This window comes from Oppia nitens, unplaced genomic scaffold (assembly GCF_028296485.1).
Source record: "Oppia nitens isolate AA-2021 unplaced genomic scaffold, nextdenovo-longstitch-racon4-pilon3 scaffold2_pilon_pilon_pilon, whole genome shotgun sequence".
In the NCBI taxonomy this organism is placed as follows: domain Eukaryota; kingdom Metazoa; phylum Arthropoda; class Arachnida; order Sarcoptiformes; family Oppiidae; genus Oppia; species Oppia nitens.
The window spans coordinates 4,483,281-4,505,523 of record NW_026533210.1 but is presented as its reverse complement, the minus strand read 5'-3'; the positions used below and the strand labels follow the sequence as shown (position 1 = coordinate 4,505,523).

Sequence of the window (22,243 nt, the reverse complement as noted above, 5' to 3'; positions counted from 1 at the left end):
TGTTTTTAAATCATTTGTTAATATTTGTTATATTTGTTAGTTTTTCGGTGGACGCGTCAAATAATAATAATATTAATATACCTGGATCAATTAAAGAAATTTATTTATCCATTCAAACAATTTTAGAGTCTATGAAGTTTATACCAAAGATGATGATATCGACACTGGATATAGTGATACAAGGATTGACTGAATTGAAAACAGTATTAAATATGTTAAACAATTTTCCAAAATTATTGTTTTCAGATATAATCGACAAAGTAATGGATCCGAACCATATGTTTAACAGCTTTTTTAAATTATTTGTACCCATCAAAGGGATGCCAATTGCTCGCCAATCATCCAATTCAGTAAAGTCCACAATTAGTACAGATTTGATATCAACATTACCACCGTTGATAAACACCGACATGGATCAGATCAATGTGACAACACAGACAACTAAGACAACCCCTACAACTCCTACGTCTCAAACAATTTCTATAAACAAGTTAGAGATACTTCGGACTAAACCTCCGTTAATAAAAATGTATTCAAATGATAACAATATCAGTGATAACAGTAGTGACAGTAATAGTCTGTCCATTAGTAGTAGTAGTAGTAGTAATAGTATTAATGAAGAAGAATCACATTTTTAAATATCTAAAAATTATTTTTACTGTTTGTTAAAATACTATAACTATAACTAATATAATAAATATTTTTTTTACAGATTTTTGTAAATTATTGCATTATATTTAGATAAAATGTCAAATATTTAATTAGACCTTTATAATATGTATTTTATTTAAATACAATTTATTTATTTAATTAAATATTTTATCACGCTTTAACTCTGAATATTAACACTGAATATTATACTGTATATCATATTTGTTATATACTATTGAATATTATAAAAACAAAAAAATATTGTTTAGTAATGTATTATAAGTTATGTGTTTACGTATAATATGCATATTATTTTATTTATCTATTATTTACGATCTATATAAGTAAATATAAACTTGTGAACAAATAAAATGATAAATTCAAATTAAATATAGCATTTAATATCTTAAATTTATATTTTCAAAATTTATTTATTTAATTATTTATGTATAAATTTATACCGAATTAGTCCAGAAATAAACATAAAATATAGCAAAACAATTAAGATTATGAATACAAGATCTGACAATTGATTGCTTTATTATCACAACAATGGTTAAAACTAGTAAAAACTTAAATATAGATAATAGGATCAACCAATAGAGCATATGGAAAAAGGATAAAAGTGGGGAATATAGGGAAATATAAAAATGTAAAATGTATATTAATGATATTATTAATAGTATCAATATATATAAATAAAATGTATAACTTAACATAATATAATTAACGTAATTTATAAATCAAAACATTAGTAATTTTTTTTAATTAAAAAATTACTTAATCGTACATTTTATATATGCATATAAAAATAATTTAAAATCATTTATAGACTTAACTTTTTTTTGACTAAATTACAATTATACTAACAATATATAGATAGTTAAATACTACAAATAATAATAATAATAATACTGTATAATTGTAATTAATTTAACAAACAATATGCTTGAAAAATTAGTTTTAATTTTTACGTTTTTCGGCATATGTTTTGCTGAAAGTAGTATAAGTAATGATCTAATTGTTGGTATTTTGCATTTCGGTGGATATTTGCATACAATAAATGTTGCATTTATTAATGCATTGGGCGGTATCATTGAAGTGCTTAAACAATTACGCGAAATATTGAACACCAGTTATCATTTACCTCATATTGCTATTAAATTTGTCGGTAGGATTGTAGATAAGACACCGCTTAAAGATTGGGCTAACTTTTTCCTATTGAATAACAATATTTAATTATTTTAATCAAATAATAATAATTTGTGTTTTATTCTAAATATGTATGTATAATATACATTGTATATAATATATTTATTTATTTTTATACAATAAATATAATTAAATTAACTGCTATGTTATGTAATCTTTTTAATTTCTATATTTACTGTATTTATTGTAAACTTTAAATTATGATACATTAATAAATTCTTTAAAAAAATTATATCGAGTTTTGTGTAATTTAATTTTTATTATTAATAATTTTGAATATTTTTTAATTTATGTTTCATTAGGGGCTAAATTGTTTTTACCATAATTTTTTGCTTAACTTTGTTTAAACTTTAAAGTAATTATAATATAATATGATATTTATAAGTAAATGAATTAAGTATAAGTGTTGAAAAACATATGTAATATCATATTAAAAATACTGATTTAATTTTTAAATGAAGTATTATTATTATTAATATGTTTTTAAATTACTTTTACTAAATAGTTAAATATTCTAATGTTTATTATTTTTAACGGCAATACTACAAAATGCTTATAAAATATTTGTTAATATTAGTTATATTTATTGCTTTATCTGTGTATGCCTCAAATAATAATAACAATAATATTAATACTAAATCTGTTATTAAAGAAATTTATTTAACTTTTAAATCAATTTTCAAGACTATAATATCTATGCCAAAGATAATGATGTCGGCACTGGAAGTATTGATAAAGGAGTTGAAAGAATTGAAAAATATATTGGATAAGCTTAATAATATTCCCGGTTTGTTGATGGGTCATGTTTTTGATCAATTACAAAACCCTAACCATCCGATCACATTAATTGTCAATTTATTGTCACCCAATAATAAGCCATCCAATAATAAAAGGCTAACCAGAGATAGACAACCATTGAGTTCATTRAATAATACAACTTCAACATCAATAACAACCATAGATGAGATCAATGTGACAACTCTGACAACTCAGACAACTTCAACAACAACTCCGACAACTTTGACGACTAGTATTAAAGAAGATGAACCACACTTTTAAATAACTAAAAAAACAGTTTTTTGTTAGTTAACTATAATTTATAATTTGTAGTTATATTATATTATAAAACAAACCAGTTGTGAATGCTAAGATAGCATTGCCAGAACAAAGTTTGTAAAATTAAATATATAATTGTCTAAATGATTTCAATAAAATAATATTTTATACACCTTCAATTATTAATGATTAATAATAATTCAATGTTTATAAATGCATATAAAATAGTAATTATACATCATTAATGACAGGTATATAAGATAATGTAACTATAAATATATTAATTGTTATATACAAATTTGTATTATCTAATATTACATAATCATTTTTTTTAAATACAATAGAGATATTTATAAATAGTTTGTCATCAATAATCAAATGATTACCAAATGTTAAGTATTATAAACTAATTTTTATATTTATTTATTTAAAGTAAATATCTAAAAACACTTATTTGCTATCAAATCAAGACATTAGTAAATATGTTTTATTATTTTTTTTAATTAAAAAATTAATTAAAAATAATGACTCAGATATTACAGGTACATTGAATTAAGACATTTAAGTCATTAAAGCATTTAAGATATTAATATGAAATTAATTATAAATTTTATATAAAGTAATCGATTATTTATGTACAGTATTTCAGAAACAAACAGTAAATATGGCGAAACAATTAAGATTATCACTACTTGTGTTGACCATCGGTTGGTGTATTATTACAACTATGGCTACAACTACTTCCACCTCATCTGATAATCAGCAATTAATGCTCCCATTTAGTAGTTTAATGCAAACTATGTCGACAATGTTGAACATACCGCGGACATTAAGTCATACGTTGGGCACAATTATCTCTGTGTTGCAAAAGTTTAAGGAAATGCTTGACCATATCCATACACTACCGGATTTGATTAGTCATCAAACTTCTACAATTTTCTTTACTCCTACTCCTACTACTCCAACCACTAGTTCAACCACTAGTCCAACTACTACTCCAACTATTACTCCAACTACTACTCCAACTACTACTCCTACTACTACTCCAACTACTACTACCACTAAAACCATTGTTCGTATTACTTCATATATTAATGATGCAAATGGAGACAACTTTTAAATGTATAACTAATTTATAGGCAATTAAATAAATTTATATTATCATTTATTTTTTTTAATAAAATGTAACTATAATATAATTATACTACTGTATGTAATATATAATTTATACAGAGTATATTTTTAAATGTTAATTATTATATTTAATGTAATTATTAAATGTTTGACAAATTGATATAATGTATTTATTATATGCATTTGAATCTGTCCAATATTGTATATAATGTTATTTATTTATTATTAATTAGTTATTATTATAATTTAATTTATAATGTTTAATTTACTATCAAAAAATAAATAAGTTATAATGTTTTACTTTATTAAACATTTTTATTAGAGTAGTTTTATAATTGTTTAAATTAATATTGCTTTTAATTTAAATGTTTAACTTTTTGTTTGAAGGTAATATTACAACAGTAGTATTTTTATGAAATTTAATCATTAATATATAAGCCTATTTTTATATCTATTGTTATTATAAATATATTAATAAATCTACAGTACTGTATATAATTATTACAATATATATTACATTAGAATTTTTTCTTATGTAATATTTTTTTTAAATGCTAATTGTTTTGTTGTTTAAAGTAATAAATTAAAAAATTTATTTTTCAAATCAAACAATATTTAGTGATTTATATGTTATTTTAGCATTTTTCGTATGAAAAAATTCCTAAAATGTTTTTTATCCATTACATTTTAAAACAGACAACAATTATCTATGCAAATATTAATACAAGATAAATCGTAAATTATAAAATATATATATATTTTTATTGTTAGCCTTCAAAATATTTAGTATAGATGAAGACTGCAATACATTAGTGTATATAAATAAAAATAAGTTTATGTACTGTAATATTTCACTTTCAATTAATGACTTTAACAATAATTTATATGCGAATAGAGAGACTCTGGGACTGGGATAAAATGAAAAAGACTACCCAACCCAACCCTACTATTGTGTGTAATTCAATAATATACTGTATTTTTGAGAACCCACCTACTGTTTGTTGCTGTCATTGTGCAAAAACAACAATAATAATAATCACATCCCTTTACTCTCTCACTCTCACTCACTCTCTCTCTCTCTCTCTCTCTCTCTCTCTCTCTCTCTTCTCACTTCTCTCTCTCTCTCTTTTTCTCTCTCTCTCTCTCTCTCTCTCTCTCTCTCTCTCTCTCTCTCTCTCTCTCTCTCTCTCTCTCTTTTACTCTCTCTCTCTCTCTCTCTCTCTCTCTCTCTCTCTCTCTCTCTCTCTCTCTCTCTCTCTAACCTCTCATTCGTTTATTTTCATAGAATATTCTTCTAACAGTACATAAACTCATGTGTTGTTAGAATTGTCAGATTTGATCACAAATTTTATAAATTGTATGTTTGCTATAACTAAGTGATAACTGTTTGTTGATAATAAAAAAAATGACCGACAAATACAATTCATTTATTCAGTCTAAAAATGGTCAACTTCTTCGGGCCGCTTTTGCCGAGTTTCTCGGCACTGGACTACTGGTCATATTTGCTTGCGGCGCCTGTGTGACCGCCAGCAGTACGTTGACCATAGCTGTCGGKTTTGGTCTAACACTAATGTGTTTGGCCGTCAGTTTTGGGCACATTTCCGGTTGTCACGTAAACCCGGCCGTTACGGTCGGTCTATTGGTCGATGGAAAGGTAGACATAGTTAATGCCATTACTTATTTGATTGGCCAGTTTGTTGGCGCTGTGGTTGGCGCCGCTGTACTAAAGGGCATATTACCCGAGGCTACGTCCAAAATCAGTCTATGCGAGTGCGGTCTCAACGGTGTCGATCCATTTCAGGCCATTATTATAGAAGCCGTCATTACTTTTGTGTTTGTTTTAGTTATCGTTAACGTTGTTGAATCCAATCCAACTTTGGCACCACTGGTTATAGGKCTGGCCCTAACCACTGGACATTTGCTTGCTGTAAGTTAACATTTTTTATAATTTAAAGTTAAATTTATATTAATTTTTTTTAGTAATTACATAATATAATTATTGATAATTTTAATATTTCTTAGAAAATAATAACTAATTAGGATATAGTTTTTTTTAATTATAATGATTTCATATCATTTATTTTTGTTAATAAAATATTATGAATTATTTAATAATTGGCTAATAATAAATATTGAAATAATTATTTCCTTTTAAAATGTTATCAATTAACTCTTAATAATTAATTTCTATTATTTACTATTAAACATTATAATTATTTTGTTTTTATTTATAATTTTAATGCACATGTAGTGCACAATGTGTTATGTGTTTCTAATGTAACATATAATGTTTAAACAATTTGATTTATATTATATAATTATTTAAACATGTTATATGTAATTTAAAATGAATAACATGTTATTATTAAATATTATTTATACAAACACTATTAATTAATTAAATGTTTAGTGATCTAATATTATTTATAGGAAAAAAACTTACATATTTTATTTTTTAAATATTTGATTATTTAGTAATTTTTAATAATATTGATACAGTAACTCAAAACTTAAAAACATTATGTTTTGCTGAAATTTAATTTCAAGATTAGTTTTTTATAAGAAATATTTTCATAGAAGAACATTAAGTAATCATTGATGCAATATATAATTAATTTTATTTTTTTATTATAAAAAATTTTCGGATATAATAAACAACATTTTTATTGTGAATCAATTTGATATATATAAACTAATTATGATTTTATTTTTTGATAAGATTTGCGATAAAGTTATGAAATGCTTTATTATAATGAAATTATAATTATTTTTATTTTCTTATTATTATCATGATTTATATATTATAAAAAACCCAATATTTAAAAGTAACAAAAATATAATAACTTAACATTAATTAATTGAATTATTTAATTAGATTATTTGTGTCTTAATTTTTCATCACTATTGATACTTTGTTTTAGTGTACAATTTGTTTTTTTTAAATAATTATTACCAATGAATTTCCTGTTTTCATATTATTATGTTATAATAGTATTTAAGTTCAATAATAGCAATATTCATCAAAATAATAAGGAAATATTTAATCAAACAATAAAAATAACAATGATATATATTGTATATAATTTATATATATRTATACAAAATTTATTTTGATTATTATTTAATTCTATATTATATTAGAATTATTTATGCAATTGTATCAGTGCTATGAACCCTAATATTTAAGTCAATAATAGAGTATTATTCACTTAATTAATTAGATGATTGACTTAAACTTGTTTATATAACTTGTTGTACAAAAATATATCATATAAGACATATACAATTAATTATCATATATTTTGCATACTTAACAAAATTATATAATAAAATACAGTATAATGTGATTTATTCTAGTTATAGCAGTTATACTGTATAATAGTATTTGCATATTAAAAGCTATTAATATAGTAATGTGACAATAATTTGTTGTTTATACAATAAACATTACTCAATGAATTAATACTATCATAACTATTTTTTCAAATATTTAAATAAATAGTTTGAGTTACAATTTAATAAAAATTATTTTTTAAAACTAAAATTTTTATAATAATTATATTGTTTTGTCTCAATTGGTAAAGTAAACTCTTAATATAAAAATATTTTTTATTATCATAACACGAAACATATTATGATAATATAAAAAAATATTTTTTTTATTGAAAAATAAACCAAGGATTTTATAACAAAAATAAAATTACTAATAAATACATATAAAATAGTAATTATAAATCATTAATGACAGGTACCGCTTACCGGTGCATCAATGAATACGGCCCGTGCTTTTGGACCAGCGCTCATCCGTAACAAATGGGACGCACACTATGTAAGCAATAAATAAATATCTAATATTATTATTATTTATTACTATTATATAATAATATTAATTTCACAATACTTTACAAACAATAGATAATAGTTTAAATTACATTACAATTTAACTTAAATTATAATTTTTTTAAAATAAAATTATTGTCCGTATGTATGTTTGTGTGTATTTTATTTTTACAATAGATGCATACAATTTTATTTTTATTTTATTATAATGACATTGTATATACTGTATATATTTTTAAATCTATAGATATTTTTAAAAAACAAAATGTTTGATTTAAGTAATTTTTTTTATTTAAATAAAGGTTTATTGGGTGGGACCATTGATTGGCGGAACATTGGCTGGTGCTGTCCATCGATTCATATTAATGGACACTTCGGTACCAAATAGGAAATCCTTGGGAAAACCTAAAGGAGACACTCAAGAGGCTACCAATGTTTAGCATATTTTAGTTTTTTTAAATGCCAAGCATTTAATTAAAAATAGTTTTTTATTATTATAAATATTCATTTATTATAGAATTTTAAATTTTTATACATTTTCTATATACATATTTCATAAATTATTCAGTATATGCTATAAAAATATATTATTCATAATATTTTTATTTTATAAAATATCTACAGCATATACTCTATAGTTTAACAATAATTTTTGCATTTAAATTGATTATATAATTTATTAATTGACAACTAGTGTTGATTAATATTTATCATTTTAAAATATTAATTTGTTTAAAAAAATAATCATTAATATTACTATAAAAATAATATCCATCAGAGAATTGCCAATTTTGGAAACAATAAATTATTTGTTTTTAAGGATACATAACACTATTACTTATATATTTGGCAATTCAATGAGGAAACACTATATAATAAAATTGATATTAATAACATTACCGTAATGTGCTTTTAAAAAAACATTTAACTATTGTTTAGCATAATTATACTGTTTTTATATTAATTTTGTCATTTTTAAAGAATATTATTGTCGTTTTCTAACAACAATTTTTATAATAATTACCAATTTTTTATAATGATGTTTTTGTAATATTAATTTGATTTCAATTTTATGYCCAAAATTGTATTTGAAATATTTATTACATTTAATTTTTACAGTTAATATTTTAAATCAATTTCAAGTGTATGTTTTGATAGATTTATTTAATTATCAATAGTCATAATAAATGTTCTCCAAAAAAATTAATTACAATATTTATAATATTGTATTTATTTTTTAATTATCTTATTTTTTAATATTGTCGCTTTAATTCATATAAAATTGTTAACTTTAATTTTCAAATTGTTTTAAACAAATATTTTACATACATTTTGTCATATATTGCATATAATAGTAAATATATCCTTAAAATATTATCTACAATTAAAAAATTGTATTATTAAAAAATAGTTGTAGAAAATTATTTAAAAAAATTCTAAATAATATAAAAATACTGTAATAGATAACTACTGGTAATTTATTATATTTTACTGTAGTATTTTAACAAAAATTAAAATAAATTCTAATTACGATAATCAATTGATAAATTTATCAATATTTAAATAAAAGATATCTAATAAAATATTTAAAATTATTTATGGTACTTTATTAATTTTACTCAAATTCATAATTTACACATATTTATGATAATATTAATTTTATAAATTATAAAATCGCATATTCTATCGGTTGGTATACTAAATATATTCACATCTAAATACAGATAACTCTCTATAATATGAACGCTCTATACTATGAAAAAGCTCTATAATATGAACAAATATTTAATACCAATGACATTATAGTACTTTATAATGTATTACATATTCTATAATATGAAACTCTATATTCTATATTATGAACAAAAACTGTAAATTCAAATAATAATAATAAGTTTTCTATAATATGAAAATTGTAAAAATATACTGTAAAACTGTAACAATTATTATAGACTGCAATCAATGTACAATTAATTGCAATCATTGATAGTCTAAATAAACGTGTTTTTATAATAATTATTGTCAATACAGTATATTGTATTCAAAATTATTGAGTGAAAGTTATTTGTGTCTGCAAAATGGCTAAATCAAGAAAAGATTTAACATTTGGCAATAAAAGTAAACTAATTATTGATTACAAAAATGGGTTAAATCAACGACAACTACAGGAAAAATACAAAATAAGTATCGGTGCCGTCAATAACATCATCAAAAATACTGATTATATTTTAAGTCAAACAAACAAACATAAGAAACGGATCAGACGTACGCCAAATGATAAATTAAATGAATTGGTGCTAAAGTTTGTACAATTGTCTAACGCAAATAAAGTGCCAATTGATGGACCAATTATTAAAGTGTTTGCATCAGATATAGCAATAAGACTTAACTTAAATCATTTTAAAGCATCAGATGGATGGCTATCAAAATTTACAAAAAGACATGAAATTAAGTATCAATCATATAGTGGCGAATCTGCAGATATAAATGATAAAACTGTTGAACAATGGATAGAAAATCTAAAAGATTTACTAAAGGATTACAATATTGAAGACATTTTCAATTTCGATGAAACGGGACTTTTCTATAAATTATTACCAAAAAAGTCGTATCTTTTAAAAGGAGTTAATAAATTTGGTAAAAAAAAATTCAAGCAAAGAGTGACATTAGGTTTGTGTTGTTCATCTGTTGGTGAAAAATTAAAGCCAGTCATCATTGGTACCGCTCGTAAACCTCGATGTTTTAATAATATGAAAACCAGTATCAATTCATTAGGAATACATTATTATAATAATTCAAGTGCATGGATGACACAAACTATATTTATTGATTGGTTGCAAACAATTAATAAACATTTTAAGCAAAATAATCGCAAAATATTGTTATTTGTTGATAACTGTTCGGCACATAAAATACCAGATGATTTGAATTTTTCAAATATTAAGATTCAATATTTTCCGGCTAACACTACATCACGTCTTCAACCACTGGATCAGGGAATCATCAGATCATTTAAAGCTAAATATCGAAGTTATTTAATAAGACATTTGACTAATAATATGCATGATTTATACCAATCAACTGTTAATAACAATAATATTGAATTTGGTATTGAATTGAAAAACATGATTAAAAGTATTGATTTAAGATCATGTATTGAGTGGACATTGATTGCATGGACTGATGTAAAATGTGATACAATTATTAATTGTTATAAACATTCAGGATTTGAAATTCAGACCAACAGTGACACTATTGTCGAAGAAGTGGTCGCCGATTCATTTGAAACATTTCAGTCATGTATTGGCGAAAATCTTATGACATTTGAAGAGATTGATAATTTTGAAGACTCTTTACAATTGCATAGTAATGACTTTAAAAACGATTTGCTTGAAGAAGCTATTAATGATAATATCGACAATAATGATACCGATATTGAAATTATGACATCAAATGAGTTGCCATTAAATGATTTTGTTATCAATAATAATAGTCTTACAGTTAATGATGGCTTAGAAATGGTGACAAAACTTGAGACATTAATTATCTCTGAATTACCTGAAGTATTGATACATTTAAATAAAATTAAACATTCATTAATTGATTTAAAGCTTAAGAAACAAAGTCTCAAACAAACATCAATTACTGATTACTTTAAGTGAATTAAACTTAATTAATATACTCTTTATTTTGTAATATTTTTCATTAAATTTAAAATAAAAGATTTTTATTAATTCCAATTCTATAATATGAAAAATTTTAATATAAATATTATTTTCATATTACAGAACTTTTTCTTTAATATGAAACTTTCTATATTGTGAAATAATTTTTATTCCCAAACTATGTTCATATTATAGAGAGTTATCTGTATATGATACAATTTAAAACATTATATGAAATATATTTTAATTTAAAATTAATAGCTCTCTTATTATTATTATTTGTTGCTAATAATAATAAAATATAAAAAATTAATAAATGAATATTCAATATTAAATTTTTTTAATCAAATCAATAAAAATAATTTATGATTTACTTTATAATCACAATTTTTAAAACAAGTTTTGTTAACTTATAATTACGGTACTACTAAACGACTCGTTTACAGACAATAAATAATTTACGGTTTAATGAAAATTGTATAATTTTAATATTGCTTTAATTATAATTACGGTAACTACCAATTATAATCAAGTGTTTAATGATTTAAAAAAAACATATTTATAATATTCATAATTATAAATTCAAAAATGATTAGAAAAAAAATTAACACACAAATAATAATCTATTGGTAATAAACATATCAAACTACTGTATATCAGTTATTAACATAATATATGTATAGAAGTTTTTTTATCAATATTTTATCAATGAAATAAACAATAGTCATTTTAATTAGTTTTATGAATTTTTTTAAATAAAAATTATTAAAAATTAAATGAACACCGAAAACAATTAGTGTATATTTATAGAGATTGTTATGCAAATGAGGAAAATATATATATAAACAAAAAATATTGAAAAGATAGCGTTAAAAAACACACAAATGTATTGATGGCAGATATGACGGTATGACAGTCATGTCGTCGATAGACTCTCTCTCTCTCTCTTTCTGTCCTCTTCTATGTTTTATTGGCCACTCGTCGGAGCAAAATATAGATCTTTTCTTTGACCCATTCCTTGCCGTACGGCGCGTATGTATTAGTGTTTCGCTGAAACCTATTTGCAATTAATAAATATAAATCAAATAAAGAAATTTTAGTTATTATTAAAATAATAATTATATTACTATTAATAATACTATATATTATATATTAATAACAATTTCAAACTATATTAACAATAATTAAAACAAGTAAAACAATTATTGGTAACAAATATTAACAAAACAATTGACAAAAGAGTTAAATATAATCGGGATTCAAGTGTCCACTCGGAGATAGAGTGGTCAACACATACACTAAGCAACTCAAGTCAGCCAATTGGTCGATGAAATCAAATAACTGCGAGATATCGTATGTAATGGACGGCATGTCGGGGTTTGTTCGCTTCAAGTGCTGTTCATAGATATGACACACACCTATTGAAAGAGAAAAATGCACACAATTAGTACTGATGGCCACAAATGACAACCGATATCATGGGTTCGGTGACCATACCTTCCATGGCATCGTTGACCGACTCAAAGTCACTATAGGTTCGGGTGTCGGCTTTGCCCGTCTGTATCAATAGTATAGAGTGAGACATACTCTATGTTTAAGACTAATGTAGTGACTAAATGTCTGGATAAACAAACTCAAAATTGACCGCTAATTAGTGGTTACCGATCGGGAGTTAAATTTGTTTTTAACACAAAATGTTTTTAAACAACAAAACAAATGTGAATTCAATATTGAAATCAAAATAAAATATTAAAACAATTGACTCATGGCTTCACTGCACTACACTTTACATATACTCTACTGTATTCACAAACAAATAATGTCATCAAATAATTTTCAGACAAAATAAAACTTTTAAAAATAATGTATATTTTTTAAACCAAAATTTATCCAAAAAAAAAGTGACTGACCATGGTCATTATTAATAAACAAAAAACACAATTTAATTTTAAACTATTTTTTGTTTGTTTGTTAATAACCAAAACAATTAACTATTAATTGTTGATAATATTTTATTTAAGTTATAATAATATACAGTATATCTAAAAAATTTATTGAAAAAATTATTATTACACTTAAAATATGATATTTACTGTAGTAAAAAATGTTAGTATTTTTCTATAGTATTACACAATAGTAAACATAGCAACCATTGAATAATGTTTTTATTATTATTTAATTTATAAATTATAACCAAAATTAAGATATCAATTGATATATTGAATGATAAATTGTATTAATTTGTAGTCATTTTGATTGATTGATTCAAATTACATGTATTGTTATCATCGGTAAAGAGTATGATTAGTGACCGACATTTTTCGCGCGACTCATTTGACCGCTTCGGCGACGACTTGTGTCAGCTATTGTTGTCGCGGCTGTCAATTGGCGACCGGTTTCACATGCGATGCGTTTCGCGCCAATGGTTTGCACTCGTATTCAACACGTGCACAGAGCTCAGCATCGATTGGGCGACCGGTGACCAATTGGTGACAGTTTTCCGGGCATTGCTGGCCAATTGCCCGCATATTAGCAAAATAACGTGCACTTTATTGAACAGCAATACCCGTGAACTGTTGGACTACTGTACGGCGCACGTGACCACCGGTCAGATTGTAACATTTGTCTGTAAAATTACCGATAACGGCGACGGATACCGTAGAGCTGCAAACATTGAAAGTTTATCAGTTTTTTTCAGCAAATTTGCCAACGAATTGAAAGTGATTGACCTCCGAGTTACGGGTGACAACCCGTCGGTCATCGCTTGTTTGCGTCGATGTTTAGACACCTGTCATACGTTGACAGATCTGAACTTTGCGACCGAACTCTTTACCCGCCGATCGTTGCCTTTCGACGCCGAATCACAACTCGTTTATCCAAAACTACGAAAATTAAAGTTTCACTATTTTGGTGAAGATGTGACACTTTGGCGCCGATTTGTGACCAACTGTGCTCAGAGAATGCGTTCACTGAATATCACGATTGACCAGTTGTGTTCATTGACAGCAATTGGCGCATTGATGGCCAGTTTAAAACAAATGCGGTCACTGGTTGTCTTGCATTTAACACCCAGACATTTAAATGCCGCTAATGTTAATCATTTTAGAGATTATTTGGCTGAAATCGGGAGTCATTGTGTATCTTTACGGCGATTGTCCATCAATTTGGTGGAGAACTCGGCCCAAGTTTGTGACCAATTATTGCAGTGTATTAACCGTGTGTTTCCGCGTTTACAATATTTACAATTTGGCGGCACTTTTGCCACCGATTTCACACTTAAATCGGAAACACTGAGCGGTTTGCGCGGTCTGACACACATCCGATTGCACTCAAATCAATTCTACACTTTTGATGACCACTTTCTCGATGGAATCGACAAGAGTTTACCGAATCTAATGTATATATGGTTGTCCAATGTTGGTGTCAGTGACGATACACTCGTACAGTTGTCATCGTTGTCTAAGTTGCAATCACTGGAACTCATCACATATAAGTACCCGTATTTGTCTCAGTCGACGATTGACCAATTGATTGAGTCGTGTCCTAAATTGCGGTGCTGTAAGATTAATCACATCAACTATTTGTAATACCCGTGCAATAATTGAAAATATAATTACCGGTTGTAATTTTAATTTATTGAAATCATATATTTTTAAGATATTTTGCGTTAAATAATTTAATATATTTTATGGTAAATTTAATTTTAGATAATATAACTTAATATTAATAAAGTAAGGATTTTAAAAATACTGAATGATACAGTAATTTTAATAATTCATTTAATTGTATTATAAACTCATATTTAATACAAATATTATTTATTAAATTTATTAAGTTTTATATAATGATTGACAAAAAAAACAAACTGGAAAAATAATGTACGAAAAATTTTTTTAATTTATATCAATGTGTTAATGAAAGTCAAAAAAAGTTACATTAGATTTAGTGACAAAAATTATAAAATACATCGTTATATCCGTCGTTTGGCGGGTCCTCTCACGCCTCCTCCTCCACCGCCTCGAGCTCCTCTTCCGCGTCCCCGACCTCTGCCTCGGGCGGCATTCGATCGGGAGGCCAGAGCGTCGCGTTTTTTGGCCTTAGCTTTGGGCGTATCGTCGACCAGTAGGGTCTCGAGCGGCAAAGCATCCGGTAATATAAAATATCGGATATTATTTCCGCGAATCGACAGCGAATCCATCGCCTGAGTTGAACCCGATTTGTTCAACAGTTTAACTGATTTCAGATGTGTATTCATCGCAACGTCTACGCCAGCTATCGTACCGCTGACCTGTCATTTAGCGGACAAAAAAAACAACAATTAGACAACAAGTTTATGACAATAGGTTTATCGGGTGTCATAATCACATACCACTGTTCCGTTCTTGAGCTCAACGGTCACTGTTTCGTGACTTAACTTCATTAGAAAACTGTGTGATTATAATAAATGAAATAAAAAACAAATTAATTAAATAAAAGTAATTCAATTGAAAAATAAATATTATTTTAGTTTTTTTGTTTTAAAATAAATTTACTAATCATTATTAACTCCCCAACACTTACCGCACTAATTTCATTGTGTATTGTTGTTGTTGTTGTCGCACGTGTGACACGTGTATAGCGTTTATCAATAAAAAAAAATTAAATCAATTTAAATATGTATTAAATTTAATAACAAAAAAAACGATTCAATTGTTTTGTTTTGCTATTAATGTCGAGACAACCGGTGTGTCTAATAATAATCGGTTCGAACTGCGCATGCGTTACATATATAATATATTTATACATAAATAATGTGTACTTTTTTTATAATAAAAATCTAAATATATATAAAATTTGTTAACAAATAATAACAAAAACAAATAATAATTTTAATATTTTAAAAAAATAAGATTCAAATATATATTGTTTTTAATTACAATCTATTAAATATCTATAAACTATATAATTGTAGTTTAATTTGTTAATTAATTTTAAAGTTAGCATTTATGATGTTATTTATTGTCTATTTTTTTTTGAATGTAAAATCCAAAACAGTAACAATAATTGTAGACAATTTCCTAAGTTTATACAATGCATTTGATCAACAAAATAGTTTTGAAAAAATTTATTTGAATTTTGCGGCAAATTATTTATCAAACAATAAATTATATAACGATTTGTTTTATTTGTTTGAAAACATAAATCAATTGTTTGTTTGTTTGAATCCCCGAATCGGTGGCCATATCAAAGAGCGACAAAATAATGGCCAACAAGTTGTCCGACGAGGATATTACTGATCTATTGAAAGAGATCTTCAGTATAACCGTAGGCAGAGAACAGTTGTCGAAACCGACCAAAGATTTTGTGGTCAATATTTACGCCCGATTTTTGGCCGAATTTGGCGTCGAAAATGTATCGCAACCGGACATCGTGGCCACAACCGGTATGGACAACATTGACCGCTACGAGACCAACTTGTTGTTGTGGAACATCTTCAAGAGTGTGGCCAACATTGTGGCCAACGACGGCATACCGGACATGACGTTCGCCGACGTCTGTCAACCGACTCGTGTCCGCACCAATCGGATATTGTCGTCATTATGTAAACTATTGATCCGTTTGACACAAATCGAGCAACGCTTTCATCAGATGCAACAAAAGTGTGTCGATCTTCCCATCCGTCGACAGGCCGTTGAACAACGTATTCGGGAACTGAAGCGCCAAATGGAGGACAAATCGACGTATTTGTCGAGCAATAAGTCCCGCATTCAGGCCAACAGTCAAGAGTTGAAAGAATTGGCCGAAACTTTCGAGAAAAAGAAGACGGCATCGGATTTACTCAGCGATGAGACCAAACAAATCAAGTCTTCAATATTTCATCAAAGGGTCAGTAATTATAAAAAAAAATTTTTATTTTATTTTATTAAATAATTTTATTTGATTTTGTTATTTCAGGAGAAACTCAGTGAATTGGACATCGAATTGAGCCAAATTCGGGAACAGATTCAAGATTTGGATCAAAAGATTGTTAAAAGTCCAGAACGAATACAAGCGGATACTGACGATAAAGAAGAAGAATTGGAGACCAAACGAAACGAGAAGAAGAAGTTAGAGAAACAATATATGGAACTCATTAAAAGTATTGATCACTTGAAGGAGATCTCCAAAACATTGAAGCCATCGTTGGAAGCTTTCATCGAAGCGTTCAAAGATATTGAAGCCATTCGTACCGAATGCCAGAAGTTATCGGACATTAAAGCGACTTTCGGTAACAGAGAAGAAAAGATGAAATCATTGAAAGTTCAGATTAAAGAACAGGAAAAAAGTTGTCAAACTTTAAGACAACAAAGTGTTAACAATAGTAAACAGTTTCAGCAACAGTACGACACTTTAAAACAGATAACAGACGGCATGAAAATGAATTTGGAGACCAAATTGAAGAATCAATCGGAGTTCAAGAAACAGTGTGTTGAAGAACGACTACGACTAGAGTCCCGTTTGGATGCTCTCGACGGTCAACATCAGGTGTTCATCGAAACCTACGAACGACTGTCGAAACAAATGGAAGAACGTCTTARAAATTGTCAGACATCTCTGATGGCACACATGAATGAARTTAAAGCCATGAGAACAGCTAACGACAGTAAAAATATTTAAAAAATAAGTGTCTATTTTAAGCACATTTTATATTTAATTTTTATATTCATTATATTCATTAATTATTGAATTTATATTTTATTAATTTTACAATATTTTAATTAATATTTTTTTAAATATACAATTTTTAAGTGTCTTCACGGTAATGTATAAATATATATTGATAATAATAGTAAAGTAAATTTTGCATTTACTTACCAATAATCGATTATATTTCATAAATTATAATAATAATAAAATATATATATATATATTTAATAAACTGTTTGTTAATAAACTAGGAAATAGTAGATATGTATAAAAATAAATGTTTGACTTGAATAATATGCTAACTTTCAACAAAAAATATAAATTTTTGTCATCGAATGGCAAAATGATTGAGTTATTTATTTTTATGATTATAAAGCGTTAAATATAACCTTATTTAAAATTTAAATTATTAAAACTAATAAAATCAAACTAATTTATCATATTTTATTGTTTTTATGTTGACTTTAATATTACTTATATAGTTCATCAAATTGAAATTAGGGTTATTCTCTATTAAAACTACTGTTTTCTTTCATAAATAACATTATTAAATTTAAATAAAACTATAATAATATCAACTATTAATAATTATTATTTAGTTAGTTATTTAAATCAAGTTTTAGTTAGGTTAGATATATTCAAAATTATTAGGAAAAAAGTAAATTTTATATTACAGGAAAATTATTAATTTCTAAAAAAATATTTTATAATGTAATAATATTTTATAAAGGATTAATTTAGCTTTATTATTTAATTTCAATTGATAATTAATTTAATTTATTATTACATCTATTAATTATCACTAATTAGTTATTTGGAGTTAATAATGTACAATACAGTAGTTTATTAAAGTGTCACAATCATAGACTTCCTTAAGATGACTTACCTCAGAGAGCAGAGTTACATAATATAAATATTTTTTTTAATAAATAGATTTTATTTATTTTTATTTATGTTTTTAAGAAATAAAGTCAATTCACTTTATAATTAATATGAATGACTTGACATTTATCAACGGGAAGAGTGGGTATATATAAATTTGATGTCAAACTTAAAAATAATAAGATTTACTTTTACTTAATTTATTTGAAAAGTCGATACACTTTTCCTATGATTTCTAATATATTATTATTATTACTACTATTTTTGAAAAATGTTATATAGTATTAATTATAAATTTATATACTTAGTGTTTGCAATAAACTTTTTGGCAATTATTGTTAGCGCTACTAACTATAACTATTATAATGGTTATTACGGTTCATATGAGACGAGCACCCGTAGGCCGCCGCCAATCCGAAGGACAACTACCACAAAAAGAACGGCAAAGACAACGACAAAGCCGTATCGTTATACACGACCGCCTCCGACATCGGGACCGGGAGGTCAGACAACATCACATCCGGCACCCGAACCATACAAATTTGAATACGATATCAATGTTGGATCACCGGATCCGACAGGACATATATCTCAGTCGGAATCTGGCGATGCAAACGGTGTGGTCACTGGAATGGTTAGCAAATTTATATTTACAATTAATTTTTTATTAATTTATTTAAAATATTATCTGTATTTATAGTACTCGTTAAGAGATCCGGATGGCAGACAGCGTACCGTTATTTATAAGGCCGATAGCAATGGCTTTCGGGCCACTATAGAGACAAATGAATTACCGTAAGATTTATTGTTTATTATTATTTGTTTTAAATAATGGTTTTTTTGATCGCATGTTTATCTAGACCTGATGTCCCCAATCCGGCTGATGTCACAATTATAGGAACAGGTGTTGCAAACAGTGATAACTCAGAGTCAAACGATTCATCATAATTTATATCACATCTACCAATAGACTCAAGTTATCGGTTAAATTTATTTTTTTAAATCACTTACATTTAAATATGATTAACATTTATTTTAATATTTTGACTAATTATTTCAAAAATAAATAATTAATAATTTATTTTGTAGATATTTTATAAATATAGAAAAATTATAATTGTTTTATTGCAATTAGTTGTTGATCTAAATTTTTATAGTAAATCACGTAATCATATAAATTATTAAATTTCAACATTTATTAAATATTAATATTAATAAAAACAAAATGATATTTGATTTTTAGTCATATTTTTATTGACCTAAAATGTATTATTATGTATTTAGTTCTATAAATAATTGTATTGTATTACATAATATAAAATATTTTTTTTAATAAATAATTTAGAAAAATAAATATAAATTTTATTTTTTTAAAATATTATTTGCTTTAATTGAATTGCAACTATCTAATTAATTTTATGTATTGTTTTGATGTTAGAATATGATTACCGGTAATTGTTATTTAGTTTTAAATTAAAAATAATTATATTTGATATTATTTTAAAAATAATCTCCTTTATTATATATTTTATAAAATATAATAATAAACAAAAATAAAAAAAAACAAAATTAATTTTTTTTAAAAATTAAAAAGGTATGGCAAACGGCCAGTTTCTGTGCTTATTTATGCCAAATTGAGTCCATGTGTTGTTCCTCCAGTCTCTGTTCAGGTCATTGATGGCCTTAACCTCACTGTCTGTCAAATTGAAGTTAAATAAATCAATGTTTGCGATGATTCGCTCTTTGGTCGCACTCTTAGGTATAACACTGACACCTCTCTGTGTTTGCCATTTGATACAAATAGCGGCCGCACTCACGCCATACTTGGAGGCCAATTGTTTGATGACCGGTATGTCCAACGGTGAAGTTGTATTCTTTTCTTCGACAGTACCACTCCTGGCCAGCGGTGAGTATGCGGTCAGTTTGATGCCACGCGACTCACACCAGTTCAACAATTTCTCTTGACTTAGATATGGGTGACACTCGACCTGATTGACCACTGGAACAGTTGACGAGTTTTTAATCAAGTCTTCAATTTGTTGTGAATTGAAATTTGAGACACCAATAGATCGGGTCAGACCTATAGTAAATAACAAAAACAAATTGATTATAATTTGTTAAAATTTTCTATATATTAAAAATAGATACACAAATTGGAAAATTAATTATCGGGTAATTATTTTGTTTGTTGTTAATATCAATAATTGTAATATAAATATAAAATTCATTAGTTATAGATTTTTGTTGTTAATCATTATTCTTATCATTGATTCTGAAAAACATTGATATTTAACAAAATAAATCAATTTTGGAAATATATTTTGATTAATACTATCATAATTTATAACTTTTTAGTAAAAATTAAATAAATAAATTAACATATTTAAAAATATATATATAATGCACCATAGAATAATATATCTAAATAGTTTATAAATGTATTAATGACCATGGGTATTTAATAAAAATCAAATAAATCAATTGATACCATCTTTTTTTATTTGTTCGAATTCCTTCCAGACATCGATCAGTTCAATGGTGTTGTCAAACAATGCCTGTCCCGTGGCATCAGTGGGATAGAAGTTGTCGTCAACTTGTTTGAGTGGTGTCGGCCAATGTATAAGCAACAGATCAACGTAGGGTAGGCCCAGATTTTTGAGACTACGTTTAGCGCTCAGTGTTGGTCTACCTTTTCCGTGCCAATTGGGCCACACTTTTGTTGTAATGAACAGTTCGTCCCGTTTGACTTTGCCATCTCGTATGGCATCTCTGATGGCTTGACCGACTTCGTGCTCATTCTCATAAAAGTCGGCGCAATCAAAGTGTCGATAGCCGGCATCGATGGCAACCCGAACAACATTTTCAACGACACCGGGCGGTGCCTCATAAGTGCCTAAACCTATAATTGGCATCCGATTGCCATCGTTTAGCGTAAGGAACGGGACTTTGGTGGCGATTCCGGACATTGTTTTTAAGTGTTTAATGAACTAAATCTTTTTAAAAACTTAAGAGAAGTGAAGACAACTGCTATGTCACTAATGGACAGTCAGCTCAGTTAACTTCTTTTATATGTTGTATTGCATGTCTATATAATCAATTGGGTTTTGAATGATACCAGATCTTCGTGTATAACGGTT

General features: G+C 26.1%; 8 protein-coding genes across 8 annotated transcripts; 5 read left to right on the top strand and 3 right to left on the bottom strand.

Annotated features, from left to right (window-relative positions):
* Nucleotides 1-3,583: 3,583 nt before the first annotated feature.
* On the top strand, nucleotides 3,584-4,039 carry LOC128955750 (integumentary mucin C.1-like). Its single transcript, XM_054301423.1, has one exon. The coding sequence runs from the start codon at nucleotides 3,584-3,586 to the stop codon at nucleotides 4,037-4,039; it is 456 nt and encodes a 151-aa protein (XP_054157398.1).
* Nucleotides 4,040-5,340: 1,301 nt separating this feature from the next.
* On the top strand, nucleotides 5,341-8,333 carry LOC128956391 (aquaporin-like). Its single transcript, XM_054302124.1, has 3 exons — nucleotides 5,341-5,980; nucleotides 7,802-7,882; nucleotides 8,196-8,333. The coding sequence occupies exons 1-3, from the start codon at nucleotides 5,459-5,461 to the stop codon at nucleotides 8,331-8,333; spliced, it is 741 nt and encodes a 246-aa protein (XP_054158099.1). The 5' UTR covers nucleotides 5,341-5,458.
* Nucleotides 8,334-9,971: 1,638 nt separating this feature from the next.
* Nucleotides 9,972-11,555, top strand: LOC128955749 (tigger transposable element-derived protein 4-like). The gene has a single exon (XM_054301422.1). It carries the CDS (start codon nucleotides 9,972-9,974, stop codon nucleotides 11,553-11,555), a length of 1,584 nt encoding a protein of 527 aa, XP_054157397.1.
* A 789-nt stretch (nucleotides 11,556-12,344) lies between these two features.
* Nucleotides 12,345-13,354, bottom strand: LOC128955255 (enhancer of rudimentary homolog). Its single transcript, XM_054300905.1, has 3 exons — nucleotides 13,056-13,354; nucleotides 12,856-12,976; nucleotides 12,345-12,615 (listed from the first exon to the last, which is right to left on the bottom strand). Exons 1-3 carry the CDS (start codon nucleotides 13,141-13,143, stop codon nucleotides 12,519-12,521), a joined length of 306 nt encoding a protein of 101 aa, XP_054156880.1. The 5' UTR covers nucleotides 13,144-13,354; the 3' UTR covers nucleotides 12,345-12,518.
* Nucleotides 13,355-15,452: 2,098 nt separating this feature from the next.
* On the bottom strand, nucleotides 15,453-16,296 carry LOC128955173 (small nuclear ribonucleoprotein Sm D1-like). The gene is made up of 3 exons (XM_054300816.1): nucleotides 16,119-16,296; nucleotides 15,928-15,985; nucleotides 15,453-15,846 (listed from the first exon to the last, which is right to left on the bottom strand). Exons 1-3 carry the CDS (start codon nucleotides 16,130-16,132, stop codon nucleotides 15,529-15,531), a joined length of 390 nt encoding a protein of 129 aa, XP_054156791.1. The 5' UTR covers nucleotides 16,133-16,296; the 3' UTR covers nucleotides 15,453-15,528.
* Nucleotides 16,297-16,619: 323 nt separating this feature from the next.
* Nucleotides 16,620-18,232, top strand: LOC128955336 (golgin subfamily A member 6-like protein 22). Its single transcript, XM_054301001.1, has 2 exons — nucleotides 16,620-17,423; nucleotides 17,493-18,232. Exons 1-2 carry the CDS (start codon nucleotides 16,800-16,802, stop codon nucleotides 18,192-18,194), a joined length of 1,326 nt encoding a protein of 441 aa, XP_054156976.1. The 5' UTR covers nucleotides 16,620-16,799; the 3' UTR covers nucleotides 18,195-18,232.
* Nucleotides 18,233-19,101: 869 nt separating this feature from the next.
* Nucleotides 19,102-20,054, top strand: LOC128955748 (uncharacterized). The gene is made up of 4 exons (XM_054301420.1): nucleotides 19,102-19,123; nucleotides 19,415-19,740; nucleotides 19,807-19,901; nucleotides 19,967-20,054. The coding sequence occupies exons 1-4, from the start codon at nucleotides 19,102-19,104 to the stop codon at nucleotides 20,052-20,054; spliced, it is 531 nt and encodes a 176-aa protein (XP_054157395.1).
* Nucleotides 20,055-20,607: 553 nt separating this feature from the next.
* On the bottom strand, nucleotides 20,608-22,236 carry LOC128954995 (aldo-keto reductase family 1 member B1-like). The gene is made up of 2 exons (XM_054300619.1): nucleotides 21,595-22,236; nucleotides 20,608-21,186 (listed from the first exon to the last, which is right to left on the bottom strand). Exons 1-2 carry the CDS (start codon nucleotides 22,070-22,072, stop codon nucleotides 20,693-20,695), a joined length of 972 nt encoding a protein of 323 aa, XP_054156594.1. The 5' UTR covers nucleotides 22,073-22,236; the 3' UTR covers nucleotides 20,608-20,692.
* Between the last annotated feature and the right edge of the window lie 7 nt (nucleotides 22,237-22,243).

Excerpts from the sequence above, each read along its gene's own strand:
- LOC128955750 (XM_054301423.1), top strand. The coding sequence starts at position 3,584 with ATGGCGAAACAATTAAGATTATCACTACTTGTGTTGACCATCGGTTGG.
- LOC128955749 (XM_054301422.1), top strand. The coding sequence starts at position 9,972 with ATGGCTAAATCAAGAAAAGATTTAACATTTGGCAATAAAAGTAAACTA.
- LOC128955255 (XM_054300905.1), bottom strand. The coding sequence starts at position 13,143 with ATGTCTCACTCTATACTATTGATACAGACGGGCAAAGCCGACACCCGA. Across the intron at positions 12,977-13,055 it reads GGTCAACGATGCCATGGAAG|GTGTGTGTCATATCTATGAA; the intron begins GTATGGTCACCG and ends CTCTTTCAATAG. Across the intron at positions 12,616-12,855 it reads GCTGACTTGAGTTGCTTAGT|GTTTCAGCGAAACACTAATA; the intron begins GTATGTGTTGAC and ends AATTGCAAATAG.
- LOC128955173 (XM_054300816.1), bottom strand. Across the intron at positions 15,847-15,927 it reads AGCTCAAGAACGGAACAGTG|GTCAGCGGTACGATAGCTGG; the intron begins GTATGTGATTAT and ends GCTAAATGACAG.
- LOC128955748 (XM_054301420.1), top strand. The coding sequence starts at position 19,102 with ATGACTTACCTCAGAGAGCAGA. Across the intron at positions 19,124-19,414 it reads GACTTACCTCAGAGAGCAGA|TGTTTGCAATAAACTTTTTG; the intron begins GTTACATAATAT and ends TTATATACTTAG. Across the intron at positions 19,902-19,966 it reads ATAGAGACAAATGAATTACC|ACCTGATGTCCCCAATCCGG; the intron begins GTAAGATTTATT and ends ATGTTTATCTAG.
- LOC128954995 (XM_054300619.1), bottom strand. The coding sequence starts at position 22,072 with ATGTCCGGAATCGCCACCAAAGTCCCGTTCCTTACGCTAAACGATGGC. Across the intron at positions 21,187-21,594 it reads CGAACAAATAAAAAAAGATG|GTCTGACCCGATCTATTGGT; the intron begins GTATCAATTGAT and ends TATTTACTATAG.